At 45.8% G+C, this 14,735-nt stretch overlaps 1 protein-coding gene across 1 annotated transcript in view; it reads left to right on the top strand.

The window, feature by feature from the left end:
• The window catches only part of CES1 (carboxylesterase 1), a 29,858-nt gene extending 21,596 nt beyond the window's left edge, over positions 1 to 8,262 (top strand). The window contains 5 exon segments of the mRNA NM_001134160.1: positions 794 to 874; positions 1,137 to 1,284; positions 5,332 to 5,463; positions 7,527 to 7,599; positions 7,884 to 8,262. Of these exon segments, the coding sequence (NP_001127632.1) occupies positions 794 to 874; positions 1,137 to 1,284; positions 5,332 to 5,463; positions 7,527 to 7,599; positions 7,884 to 8,067 (618 nt within the window). The 3' untranslated portion in view covers positions 8,068 to 8,262.
• Positions 8,263 to 14,735: the final 6,473 nt, after the last annotated feature.

Genomic DNA, 14,735 nt, shown 5'->3' with positions numbered 1-14,735 from the left:
GGTCCTCAAGGAAATGGGGTTGGGTGGTAGATTTACATCCCAAAGGGTAGTGAAAGGGTTTACCATTGCAGGCTTCTAAAGTAACTGCTCTAGTTGGGTTCAGGGGCCTGGCTGCTTCTCTCCAGGTTTTGGCTGGAGCAGAGTAAATTGTCCTGGCAGGGTTGAGCCTTCCCAGGCAGGTATGTTAAGGATACTGGGGTCATTCTAGGGACACAGCCTTAAGCTGCTAGAAGCAATGCTAGAGATTGGTCGAGTCTCTGAGTGCAGAGGTTTGGGAAGAGTTGTTATGTGAGTAGAGATGTGCAGTTCGCCCCTCAGAAGGATTTCAGAGGTTATACCAAAGACCAAAGCCACGAAGGTGGGATCTAAGGCTTTCAGTGTCATCTGTGACAGGTTGGGGTACTTGGGAGGTCTACATCCTCTTCCCCAGAGCCCTCTATTCCACACTGGCCTGGCAGACACCTTGCGTCTCCATGTCACTGACCACTGTAGGGATCCCAGCCACACACACACACACACACACACACACACACACACACACACTGCAAAACACTGTCACAGCTTCTCCGAAATTGTGTTGTTTTTTTTTTTGTAATCTTTGCAATGCTTGAGTTTCTGGATATAAGCCCATTTGATTCATTGATTTCACCCATTTCAGTAAAGACCCATGCCCTTAAAAAGCACCCATAATTAGAGGACTTTCAGACTGCATTGGTTTGGTTGGTTGGTCAGTTTGTTTCTTATCATTAATTCCCAATGATTCATAAATGCTGAACTTTTTTTTTTTTAACAGTTGTTGAGCTCTCCATTCTCTGAAGGGAAACTGGACCAGAAGACAGCCATGTCACTCTTGTGGAAGTCCTATCCCCTTGTTGTAAGAGTCTAGGAATCATGGGAATTGACTGAGACCCAGAGAGGGACAAGGACTTGCCCAAATTGTAGAGCAATTAAATGGCAGAATGAAGACTGGGGCCTGAGGGTTTCCCCCATCTTTCCACCTTTCCCACTTCACTTTCTACCCTAGCTGGGAGTTGCACAGGGCTTATGGGGTTTACCATTGAGGCAGGCCTTCCTGGTGGGCTGGAGAAGCTGCATCGTTCACCAGGGGCTGGTGGTCACTTTTTGATCTATTTCAGCAAATTGCTAAGGAACTGATTCCAGAAGCCACTGAGAAATACTTAGGAGGAACAGATGACCCTGTCAAAAAGAAAGACCTGTTCCTGGACTTGTTAGCAGATGTGATGTTTGGTGTCCCATCTGTGATTCTGGCCCGGAACCACAGAGGTGAGTCCCAGAGGTCGAACAGGGGAGGGACACAAACCCCACCAGCTTCTGTATCTGACCCACCTACCTCCCAGCATAGACAGACATGGAAACAGCTGAGGGTCAGGCCTCAAAGGCTGATTCCATATGGCATGGGATGAGGTGCTGTCTTATTTTGGTTTATGCCAGCAGAAGACTGAGAAAAAAAAATCCAGAGGCAAGTAGTTTTTTTTAAGGTGATGATCCCAGATAACAGCAGTAGGGAGGTGGGGAAGTGAGAGGAAAGAGATGGAATCCAATCCAGGATGCATTGTCAAGGGAGTATCCACTGTGGACAACTGGAGCTGGGAAACTCAAGGAAACACCGAGAATACAGCACTCAGGGGCATCCCATCTGAGTGGCAAGGGAGCCAGAGTATTTATTCACCAGCTTCCACTTGTCATTGGTTGAAGGCTCTTGCAAGGAGTTGTTTATTCCCTGTGACTTTGACCTGCTGCACATAAGGGCAGAGTAGTCTCTTGTGACCAGACAAAGGCCTCAGGCCAGGAGCTGCAGATGCTGGAGGTGGAAGTCAGACTGGCATGCCCAGGAAGAGGGGATATAGGTGAGACACTGACAGCATCTGCTGCAAGGGCTCCATGCCTGGAGTTATTGTGGGACATAGGGCTGCTGTAGGACAAATATTGAAAGATGAGTCGTGGAAGGGTTTTAAGGTCCAAGCCGGCTGCAAACAAGTTTGTTAAGTATTGGAGTTGGATAAAAAGTGGGAACCCTGCATGGGATCCAGAGTATTGTCCAGGACCAAGAAGGCCAGAGAGAGGAGCCAGGGCGGGTGTAGGGGAGGTGGTCTGGAGAATGGCAATGTCTGAGGCTGGTTTTTATGCATCTCAGTGCGTGCAGTAGCGTTCAAGCACAGGGCAAGGGCAGGGTCTATGCAGGAACTTCCACCACTGACCCGAGGCTGTGTGGGTGGGGCATGACATTAGGGATGTGTGTGCTCACCTAGAGAGGAGTGTCCGTTCCTGGGTGCCAGCTAGAGGAGATTCACAGGATTCTTTTTCTTCTAGCTCTCATTCGCCTAGTCTGCAAGCTAGGAAATGTCCTCTGTCTAACCATGCTGGAAGGGTTTTTAAATTTAGAACTTCATAAGCATGATAAAAAGTAGCTAACGCTTAACTAGCAGGTACCTTGACACACCTTTGCACAGGAAGAGGCAGGTGCTCATAACCCTCATTTCTTCACAGGGTCCTGATAAAAACCTTTAACCAAGACCATTGGAGTTGAATCTGTTCTTTCTTAAACTTGCCCTTGCCCTATGCTCTGCGTCTGATCTATATATAGAGTTCCCATCTCCATTTTCTGATGGTTTGAGCAATACTGAACTTATGTTTTTCATCTGATTTCCCATGACTTTAAGTTCAGGGTTTTGCTTTTTTTTGCCAGGACTACACAGATTTTATCAATTTTCACTTATTGTTGTCTCACTCTTTTTGATAAAAATAACATTTCTGAATATAAAATTAATATGTTAAATTATAGAAAGTTTCAAAAATATGGAAACAGGAAAAGAAGAAAGTACGTATCACTCATAATTCCACTACCTGGAGGCAAGTGGTATAAATTTTTTGTGTTTTCATCTAAAGACTTTCCATGTCCTATATACTTTAAAAATCAATTATATATTTTACTTTTGTTCATAGAACACTATGTTGTGAGGATTTTCTCTATCTTGATACAAACTCATCAAAGCATTCCTTATTCCATGAAATGGCTGTATTAAATAGACTTTAATATTCCTATCCTATTAGATGTTTAGCCTGGCTACTCACATTCTGATGCTACAATAACATTGAGCTCAGCCTAATGTTCATAAGTCTCTAACCACATGTCTAATAATTTTCTTAGGATTATTTTTAGCGGTGAATAACTAGGTTGGACAATACAAACATTTTAGAACTTTCGGCAAATATTGTAAAATTGAATTCCACTGCATAAGAATGTGGATTTCTTAATTCTCTTTCTCATTTGGGATGCTAAGTTTAAAAATTAGCATAACACTGCCAGTTTCATAAGCCTTCCCCACCAACAAGAAGCACATCAGCCTGTTTTAATCTGCATGTCCTCCATGACTAGCCCTCTCATTGTCTCTGATTCTCTTATTATGTCTAATTGTCATTACCCAAATCTGTGTGCTACTTTCCTCTGAAGACTTGTGTTGTGATTGTAAGAATTGTATAAATATCAATGGCTTTAGCCAAAGAGTTTTACAAAGTACGTTTTGGGCAGCATGCTGCCTAAAATAAGTTCTATCATTCACAAAAGCTCTTTCTTCTATGGTTGGCTCTGAGATTCTTTGGAAAATGTTCGAGGGGCGAAGGCAAGGTCAAACCCTCCTTTTAGCAAGTTTTGTTTGACCTTGAAGCAGCCATTTAATAGGTGGATTACAGAGCCACAGAAGGATGGCATCTTCCCAGGTGCGCTTCCTGCTGAGCCGAGGGTGCAGTGAAGGAGGCTGACAAATATGGGCGAATAGATTATTCTTCATTCTCACACTGAAATGACATGTGCGGGTGGGGCATGAGGTTAGGGATGCGTGAGCTCCCATTGTTAAATCCTTTTGTGAATGAATTTTTAATGATGTTAAGAAATGATGGTTGGAGGTGGTGGCTCTTGCCAACATTCTCAGCATTTTGGGAGGCTGAGGTGGGAGGATTATGAGAGCCTAGGATTTCAAGATCAGCCTGGGCAACATAGTGAGACCTTGTCTCTCCAAAAAAATTTAAAAGGGAAATGATTATAGTGTACTACAAAATACCATATATAATATCCCAAGTTAAATACATAAAAGGGAGATATGCTAAAATAAAAAAGAAGCATTCTCTGAGTGGTAGAGTTATGAGTGATACTTTAAATTGGATTGTTAAAATTGATTTTTAAATTATATAGGATATGGAAAAATTTTAGAAGGAAATACAAAAAATACATAGCCCTTGCCTCAGGTAGTGGAATTATGAGTGATATCTGATTTTGCTTTATGCATTTCCATATTTCTGTTTCTTCTAATTATTCCTAATTGTTTTTATTTTCCAAATTTCTTACTGTACCCAAAGGGGAAGACATTGTAAATTTTCTGCACCAGCCTGGCATTGCCCTGACTCTTTCCTTCTTAGTGTCACTTCTCAGTGGGTATCACGACCAGTGCAAAGTGCTGAGGCACAGGGCCAGGCGGCCCACAAGGCAGCCCTGAAGGGGCAGTGATCTGTGGCTCCAATGAGCCAATCATTGGGAAACTGGCATCTTCTTGGGGCTGGGACAGGAGAGCTTTGTTGGTGGGAGACGAGGGGAAAGCAGAAGGAAAGAGGGCAGGGGAGAGGCAAGGTCAACCTTGCTCAGCCCCTTCTTTTCTCTGCCAGGACTTTATTGCCTTAACACCCTAATACTCCCAGGCCAGGCAGGCAGCAAGACACATGGGGACAGTGAGCTATAAAGCAGTGAGTGCCACAGATTCCTGAGACACAAGAGGCAGATTGTTCCCTCTCTGCATATGTTTGTATTTAAATAGCCTCATGTTCAGACAAGCAACTTGGATTTGCTTCAGTCTTCTCAGGATGGGTGAGAAAAACACTGGAAATGCTCAAAACGACGCAGAACAGAAGACACCTGTCAGGGTGGAGATGGCATCCAAGTGAATGAACGCGAGTCTGTTATCAATGAATTATATCCGGTGTAACCAGATGTAGAGAGATTGTCTTGTGTGAGAATGCACCAGCCGGAAAAGGGATTTACGAGGCAGAGTCAGGGTCCCTGCACCGGCAGCTATTTTAAATGAATTGACCCAGGGTTTCCACATTCACTCATAAAACGTTTGTTCATTGAACACATATTTGGCTCAAATTCCGCTTCCACCTCAGACAGCTATGCAGCCCGGAGCACATGACTGAGCTTTCCTGTGACTCTGTTTCTCTACTGTGCTGACAGCCAGAGGTTTCCTGCAGAGCTGGAGATCTTGGTAGCCTCCAGGTGTCTGTCTGGCAACATGAACTGTGCATGAATCCTTGTCTTCTCAGATGCTGGAGCGCCAACCTACATGTATGAGTTTCAGTATCGTCCAAGCTTCTCATCAGACATGAAACCCAAGACGGTGATAGGAGACCATGGGGATGAGCTCTTCTCCGTCTTTGGGGCCCCATTTTTAAAAGGTAATGGCTCCTTCCTGTCTGTGAGCTAGGAGTTAGAGACTTGGGTTCCAGTCTCGGTGTGGTGGCCTTCAGCAATTTTGTCCTCTCCTGGTATTAGTTTCCTCATTCTGTATAACAGGGTTGAATGTCATTGGGTTGTCCGCCAGCTTCCTCCCACTCTAACACATGTGAGGGGAGATGTGTATTCATGTGCCCTCTGCACAGACACTCAGAATCCTGCTCTGTGACATCAACAAGACAGATGGTGGGGGGGGGGGGTGGTCTCCTGCAGGATTCACTATGACAGGGTTCAATGTCATTGGGTTGTCCCCCGGCTTCCTCCCGTTCTAACACACCTGAGGGAGGATGTGTATTCACGTACCCTCTGCCACAGACACTCAGAATCCTGGGCTGTGTCATCAACAAGATAGGCGGTGGGACACATGCGGGGCCCTGCTCTAGGTTGAGAAGCCACCAATCAATTTCCCTCTCCCAGGAGCGCTGAGAAAGTGAGTGAGGGTGAGGTTAGAATTGGTGTTAACCCTGAGTCAGGTCTAATGTGTGTCTGTTTGTCTTTCTGTCTGTCTCTAACAAAAACTCATAAACCTTTACATTTAATAATTGTTCATTTAGAATTCACAGGATGTATGAATTTGGAATAGGAGAAGAGACTATTTTTTATATGGTTTATAGTCAGCAAGATGGCCATCCCATAGGCTGGGAAGGTGCCTCTGGCCAAGCCCAGAAATGGGCTCATTGAAGGAGGGGTTGGGTAGGAGCTTTATGTGAACGGATTGGCTAAACATACCTGTTCAACAGGTTACAGGGGGAGCAATGGATATTCATGAAGACAGTCCTGACACATGTGTATTAAACAAACACGTATGTAACATGGCCCATGTTCACCTGGTGGTGGACACCTAATATTTAAATGTATTACAATTACGGCCTGTAAGTCCAAAGGTCTTCTCAGGACACGAAGCTCAGCAAGTGGGGAGCCTCTGTACACCGGCCAGGTCCAGTCCATGGTTGGTGATGTTCTTATCTGGAGAAAGTTACTGAAATCAGTCTCTTATGCAATCAAAGCCGTAGTTAAGTCTGGCGAGTCAGGGTTCTGTTTGTCTGCGTATCCCAGCTGCAGCCGTTGTTATTATTTTCATTTTGCTTAACTCCAGGCCAGTGCTGGTTTAGCTGCTAGAGAAAGAGAAGCACCTCGTGGCAGTGAGAACAAAGTGGACTCTTTAAGGGTAAAGATGTAGGCCTGAACCCTTGCCCGACGTGGCCTTAGGTCTCGTTTTTAATTTGGTGTCTTATTGCCACAAAGAGTGTGTTCTGTCAGAATGATGACCTTTATTTTATTGCTGATGCTGGTCCGGTGGTGTCTAAATCACAAAAGGGAGGGAGTATTATGAGGCGTGTCTGACCTCCTGTCCGTTCCCAGGCAGGAACAGAGTTGAAGGTTTTTCGAGGCTCCCCTTAGCCCAGAGAGGATGTGTTCAGTCAGTTGGGGGTGTTAGGATTTTATTTTTAGTTTACATTATAGAATATTTAAAAAAAATCCTTTCACAGTGTCTTCTAAGTCTTAACTCTCAGCAGTTACAGATCAGATGGGACTCACCCCAAGGCTGCTCAGAACGCACCAGCGCCTCTGGGCATCTCACTGTGCATGCTTAGGCGCCTTGCGGCTCTGTTGTTTTTCAGAATGTGAATTGTGGGTGTGTGCTGGGAAGGGAGAAAAGACCCAAGAGAGAGCAACCCTAGGAGGTGGGGTTGCTGTAGAGGAAACCCTGGGGTGGGGCATTTCCTGTGACCCTGAGCGGGGAGGAGGCAGGCGAGGGTCACAGGAGACAAAGGCAGCCAGCCAGTGGAATGACACATGCCCATTGCTGAGCCCTAGGTCAGATATGCTGAAAGGTAAAGTACACACAAATCCACCATGATCTTCTAAAAGTGCAGACTTCAGCTCAGTGGGTGTGGAGCATGCGCCAAGACTATGTTTCCAGCAGACTCGCACGTGATGTTGACGCTGCAGGTCCACCGACCGCACTTTGAGTAACAAAGCCTCTTTTTCTTCTTCCCCACAGAGGGTGCCTCAGAAGAGGAGATCAGACTTAGCAAGATGGTGATGAAATTCTGGGCCAACTTTGCTCGCAATGGGTGAGGCTGGTGGCAAAGACAGAGCACGGCTGGTGAGGGTGGGGGGCGGGGCATGCCTATTGGGAAGGGGCAGCTTCTAAGGTTCTAGTGATCAAACTTCTGTAGCACTCTGACAATGAGAGCTCTCCACAAATGGAGAGGCCGCCCCTGGAGATAGCGAGCTCTCCATCTCTGGAGGTATACAAGCCTCTTGACAGAGATAACTTGGGCTTCCTCGCATGTCTCTGAAGATTGTTGGGAGCACACAGCAGCTTTGGGGCAATTCTAATTGATTCTGTTTCCAGAAACCCCAATGGGGAAGGGCTGCCCCACTGGCCAGCGTACAACCAGAAGGAAGAGTATCTGCAGATTGGTGCCAACACCCAGGCGGCCCAGAAGCTGAAGGACAAAGAAGTAGCTTTCTGGACCAACCTCTTTGCCAAGAAGGCAGTGGAGAAGCCACCCCAGACAGAACACATAGAGCTGTGAATGAAGATCCAGCCGGCCTTGGGAGCCTGGAGGAGCAAAGACTGGGGTCTTTTGCGAAAGGCATTGCAGGTTCAGAAGGCATCTTACCATGGCTGGGGAATTGTCTGGTGGAGGGGGGCCGGGGACAGAGGCCATGAAGGAGCAAGTTTTGTATTTGTGACTTCAGCTTTGGGAATAAAGGATCTTTTGAAAGCCAAATTGGTGCTTGTGTCTTGCACTGGAGATTAATACTTTGTCCTCAGAGACAGAACGATGATGAAAGAGGCAATGTGAGAAGGAAGGTGGCTTTGCTGGGGATGGCCTGGTCTCAGGATGAGCAGAGTCCAGAGGGCTGGGTCATGGACGGTGCTCAGGGGAGCTCTGGGCCTGATGCACGTTTCTGGGCCCCCAACAATTTCCAACAATACGAGTTGGGATGGCCAGGGGGCAGGATCCCTACCCTCTATTTGGAGTTGCCCGTGGAAATGGAAGTGGCCCAGGCTGAGAATGAGTCTGGATCAGGGAAGAGGGAGGCATGCTGAGGTGATCCCATGGCACCATTGCATGGCACTTACTGACCGTTGCACAGGCCTGCAACACCTTTCTGAGTATGTACACTAGCCTCCCATACCCCTCCATGAGGCTGTCTCTTCCAACAACCGGTCTAAACTCCTTCTGTAGCCTGGACCACTTCTGGTGTGGGCAGTGACCACCTTGGAGGTGGTCCATTCTTCTCCAGAGGGTCATCCTAAACTGTGTCTTTCAGAATCCCATGGGTGATTTCCGGATTCTGTTAGTACGTAGAAAGCTCTAAAGCATGTCATTCCCACCTTATCAGCAAGAGGAAGCCGGATTATCCTCAAAATCATAACTTTTCCTGCACCAAAGAGCTGAAGTTGCAAGGCACATGGTTCTCTCGAAATCAAAGGGAAGACGAGCACCTAGGGGGAGTGGTGGGATGTGAACACTGGCTTACTTCTCACCTGCAGGCAGGAGACAGCGTGACCATAATGAGCAGAAATACTCTATGAATTTTATTCAGTGCTGAAGGCCAAGTGTGGGCCACTGTAAGAGTATAAAACCTCTGGGAACCATGGACCCATGGGGAGTTGACTCCCATCACGGACTCTACTCCATGGGTATTTATCAGGGCCCATGAGAAAGATTGGGGTAGACAGTAAGACTGGAGAAAGTCTGCCTTCAGGAATGCAGGCATGAGCCCTGCTCACACCCTTCACCCCTAAAGAACAAAATCCTTCAATCATTGCAGAATGGCCAGGAAATCTTGTCCTCCTCAAGGTACTGGTAGAGACATATTGACGTTGAAGATAAGGAACCTTTTAAAACTCTATACCCCTGGGAGAGGGACAGGGAGTCATCTTGGGCCCAGATTATTGGTCTTTTACTGCTGGGGATGGTCAATATCTCTGACAAACCTCCATCTCCAACAGCAAGAAATGAAGGTCCTGCCTAAGGTTGAGGCTGGACCACGACAAGAGCAGGCACTCCTGGCTGCTACCATGGAGTTAGCAAGTCCCAGGTAACAGAAATCTGCTGCTGGGAGAGACAGCAAAGCATGCAGAGCAACCCTCTTGTAAAAGCAGGTGCACAGGACAGGCCTAAAGCTGAGAGTGGAACAAGACATTAGGAAAATCGTTCAGAAAACCAGCCTTTACACAAGCACACCAGAACCAGCACAAGGGAGCACTGGAAGCATTTGAAGCAGATGGTGCGTTGATGATAGCCATAGCAACAACAAAACTATTCCCCGATCACCACACTCGAAATACGCGTGCGCGCGCACACACACACACACACACACACACATGCGTGCACACACAAAATCAGTCTAGCAGCAGAAGAAAAGATATGTCCATTTCCTGTCACGGATACTACTTACTTCAGTTTCAACTCACTTACCCATGATGTCAAGTATTGAATTCAAAATTGCAAACCTTATAAAGGAAGCAACACCTATTAACAAGAGACAAAGCAGTTGGGCACAGTGGTGCATGCCTGTAGTCCCAGCTACTTAGGAGGCTGATGCAGGAGGATTGCTTGAACCTGTGAGTTCAAGGCTGTAGTGCACTGTAATTGCACCTATGAATAACCACCTGCACTCTAGTCATGGTATTATGGTGAAATAGCATCACTTAGAGTGAGAGAGAGGGAGAGAGAGAGAGAGAGAGAGACAGACAGACAGACAAACAAAGCAATCAACAGAACCAGATTCAGAGATAACCTAGGTGTTAGACTAACAGACTGGGAATTTAAAATAACTATATGGAATACTTCCATGAACAGATGGCTAGTTTCGGCAGAGAGGTAGAAACTATGAGAAAGAAGCAAATAGAAATGTTAGAAATGAAAAAAAAATAGTAACAGAAATTAGAAATGCCTCTAATGGATTCATCAGTAGATCTGACACAGCTGAGGAATGAATGAGTGTAGCAGAAGACAGGCCAGTATAAATTACCCAACTTAAAATGAAGAAAATCAGTGAAAAAACAAAAAAACAGGGAATCAAAGAACTGTCAGATAATATCTAATGGTCCAACATATGCATAACTGGAATCCCAGAAAGAGAAGACAGAGCAGGCAGAAGAAAATATTTGAAGAGATAATGGCTGAGAATTTTCCAAAAGTAATGAAAAACATCAAGGCATAGGTCCAAGAGCCTGGAAAACCCCAAGCAGGATTCAACAACAACAGCAACAACAGCAACAACAACATACACATTTAGACACATACTGAGAAAATATTGAAGGCAGCCGGGGAAAAAGACATTGCATACAAAGAAAGGGATTAGAGCAGATTTTTCATTGGAAACTATGCAAGCCAAAAAATAATGGAGTGACACCTTTAAAGTATTCAAATGAAAAATATCTTTGCAGAATTCTATATCCAGCAAAAACACTGTTCAAAAAATATAGGGAAAAATGTTTTCAGATGAACAATAGAGAGAATTTATAATTACATACTTGTGCTACCAAAAATATAAAAGGAAATTCTTTATGCAGAAGGTATATGATACAGGACAAAAACTTAGATATTTATCAAAGAAGTGAAGCTCTACATATAACTTTAAAATAAAGGTAAAGTAGGCTATTTTTCCTTATATTTAATTACTGTTTAAAACAAAAATAGCACCAATGAACTGTGGATTCAGAGCATACGTAAGAATAAAATATACGACAAAAATAATATGAAAGATGAGAGACAGGTATTTGAAGTACAGTTTTGTAAGATTCTTACACTTTGTGTAATTGGTATTGTCTGAAGGTATAAGGTGATTAATCAAATATGTATATTGTATACCCAGGAAAACCAATAAATAATTTTAAAAAGAGACATGAATAATAACACAATAGAGGAAATAACATGAAATCATAAATACTTGCTACACGAGCAAGCAGACAGGAGAAGAACAAAGACACAGGAACAAATGAAAAAGTACTGCTGAAGTGACAGATTTTAATCCAACCGTATCAATAATTATACTAAACAAAAATGATGTAAACACACCAATTAAAAATGATTTTCAGATTGGATTAAAGAAAACACAAAACGCAACCTAATGCTGCGTCATAGTTAGTCCAAATTCACGTTTCAATGTTTGACTCCTGGTGGCTTTCAAGCCTCAGCCTTCCCTCGTCCCCTCTTGCTGACACCTGGAAAGCTGATAAGAAAGCCTGGGTGCTTCCTCCTTTGTTGCTGGAGGAAAATTCAAAGCTTACCATGAGAAAGCTGACCACAGCCCCAGTGCGGAATCCTCATACCACACCTGGTCGTCCTGTCGGAGACAGCGTCCCAGAGCTCCTTGAGCCTCAGTGGAGGGAAGAAACAGCATATTTTTTCCTTCTGGTCCAGAGAGGGGGGAGACGCTACAGAGCAGGGGTCGGTAAGCTGCAGCCCACAGGCCAAACCTGTCAGACCGTGGGATCCTTGGGTCAGGACCAAGGTCAAACTCGTTTTGGGGCTCCCCAAGAAGTGCTGGGCAATGCAACCTGGTGGATGGACTGAGAGCTGCCCAGCAGATGGATCTGTACCCAGGGAAGTGCACATTGGCCTTTGGTGAACAGTCCATGGTACCCTTGAACTCTATAATAATAGCAGTAATAGGCCGGGCACAGTGACTCACACCTGTAATCCCAGCACTTTGGGAGGCCGAGGTGGGCGGGTCACCTGAGGTTAGGAGTTCGAGACCAGCCTGGCCAACACAGTGAAATCCCATGTCTACAAAAAATACAAAAATTAGCCAGACATGGTGGCGGGTGCCTGTAATCCCAGCTAGTCGGGAGGCTGAGGCAGGAGAATCGCTTGAACCTGGGAGGCGGAGGTGGCAGTGAGCCAAGATCGTGCTACTGCACTCCAGCCTGGGCAATGAGAGTGAAACGCCGTCACAAAAGAAAGAAGGAAGGAAGGAAGGAAGGAAGGAAGGAAAGAAAGAAAGAAAGGGAAAGGAAAGGAAAGGAGGAAGGAAAGAAGGAAGGAAGAAAGAAAGAAAAAGAAAAGAAAGAAAGAGGGAAAGGACGGAAGAAAGAAGGAAGGAAGGAAAAAAGAAAGAAAGAAAGAATAATAGCAGTAATAGAAGTAAGCAAAACTCACTGCATAGTTATTATGTGTTTAATTATAAAATACTCTTCATATTAACTCAGAGAGTCTTCACAGAAACTGTACGAGCAGTTCACTTGGTATCAACCACGTGAACATCACCACGAGGCCCAAGAAAACTGGGCTGGAAAGTGACAGACAGGACCTGCTGTGGAATTTGCTGTGCAAACAAACAAAAACAAGACAGGATGCTCATTCTAACAATGAGCATCCTGGATTACAGGTGTGAGTCACTGTTCCTGGCCCTCTCCAGTCTTACTATCTACCCCAATCTTTCTCATGGTCTCCTGATAGATGTCATTGGGTAGACTCTGTGAAGGGAGTCAACTCCTCCTTGGGTCCTCCTTAGAGGTTGAGTTGATCACCAATGACCAATGATTCAATCAATCATGCCTATGTAAGGAGGCCTCCATCAAAACCCAGAAGGACAGAGTTTGGAGAGTTTCCAGGTTGCTGAAAACATGGGGGTACTGGGAGGGTGGTAAACCCCAGAGAAAGCATGGAAGCTCTGTGTCTATTTCCCATACCTTGTCCAATGCATCTGTTTCATCTGGCTTCCATCTGTACCCTTTATTATAATACTCTTTAAAATAAACTAAAAAATATACATAAGTTGTTCCCTGAGTTCAGTGAGCTACTCTAGCAAATGATCAAACTCAGGGCGGTGATCATGGGAACCCTCAGCTGGTGGCCAGTTCCTCAGAAGCACAGGTTAGTGCAGGACAGGCGTCCCTCTTTTCTCACTTGCAGTTCTGGAGAATAACTGTAGAATGTGCTAGAGTGCAACGTCCTGACATGGAGGGACTGGCTGTAACAGCCCCGGCTCTGTTCCATTCCCTCCCTGGGAACAAGATGTTCTTCAGTACTTTAGCCCAGCATGCTATGGTTCCCCCAAAGTATGAAACCCTGGGCGGACTGTCTTCACAGTCCTGCAGCTGCAGGACAAGCAGGGCATGCCCAGCTAAGATTCCATCTGCCCCAGGCAGCCTTCTGTTGTCCCTTGCTCTCTGTTTGGGTGGGAGTTTCCCAACTCTTAATCCTCCTTCAAACAGATTGAATGCCTTCTTGCTAAAAGTAATAATAATGCTTCATAGATTTGTTGGGTGTGGGGCTGTTGTGTCACACCAGATCCAGACAGGCTGGTAACCGGCCTGTGGTGAACCTGCTTCACAGTTACAACCTGAGACTTGTGACTGGTCTCTGACATGGGGGCATTCTTGTGGGACTGAGCCCTTAAGCGGTGGGATCTGGTGCTGTCTCCAGGCAGACGGTGTCAGATGGGACTGCATTAGAGGATATTCAGTGGGCATGCACTGGAAAATTGGTGTGTGGGAAAAGCCCACACATCTGGTGTCAGAGGTGAAGTATTGAGGTTGGGGGAGTGTGGAGAGGAAAAACAGTTGGATTTTTAAATTCGCAAGTTTTAGAACGGTTCAGGGAAGAGGAAAGAGATGGACCTTTGCAGAAAAACGCTGGGTAGATGGAGTTTGCTGAACACTTCTGAGATGCCAGGAACTGGATCGGTTTTGTGTTAGAGGTTGGGGAGGACCCTGAGACAGAAGGCATTTAATCTCAGTTTGAAAGAGGAATAAGATTTGGAAACTCCCACCCAAACAGCCCGTGCGTGATGACGATTCTAGAGGTTGAAAGAGCCAAGAGACCAGTCTTGATGCTGTCCCTGGATGTGTCAGCCAAGGCGTCCGCACCACTATCTGGGGACATTGCTGGGAGCCTGGGCCTGGGGTTGTGGTTCTGACTCTGCCCTGGAAGCACAGTGGCTATCTGACACTGCCCACAAGGGGGCACCAGAGACTCGCCTCCAAATGGGCGCCCTTGGCCAGAATGAGGACCATGCAAATAGAAACCAGGACAGGCCCAGACAGGGATTTCAAACACTGTTGTGGGTGAGAAGGCAGTACTGCTTCGCACCTAAAGACTCAGGCTCTAGATTCAGGCTGCGCAGCTTCATATTCCAGCTCTTGTGACCAGGGCCGTTTTCCTGGGCCTGAGACCTGTGCGGGAGGGCTGTACGTGGCTTTAACGCTGTGCTCCTGCTGTCCTGAAATGCTTCAAAA

This window comes from Pongo abelii, chromosome 18, assembly GCF_028885655.2.
Source record: "Pongo abelii isolate AG06213 chromosome 18, NHGRI_mPonAbe1-v2.0_pri, whole genome shotgun sequence".
In the NCBI taxonomy this organism is placed as follows: Eukaryota; Metazoa; Chordata; class Mammalia; order Primates; family Hominidae; genus Pongo; species Pongo abelii.
Note: the sequence above shows the minus strand (reverse complement) of the source record. Positions and strands in the feature narration are given on the sequence as shown.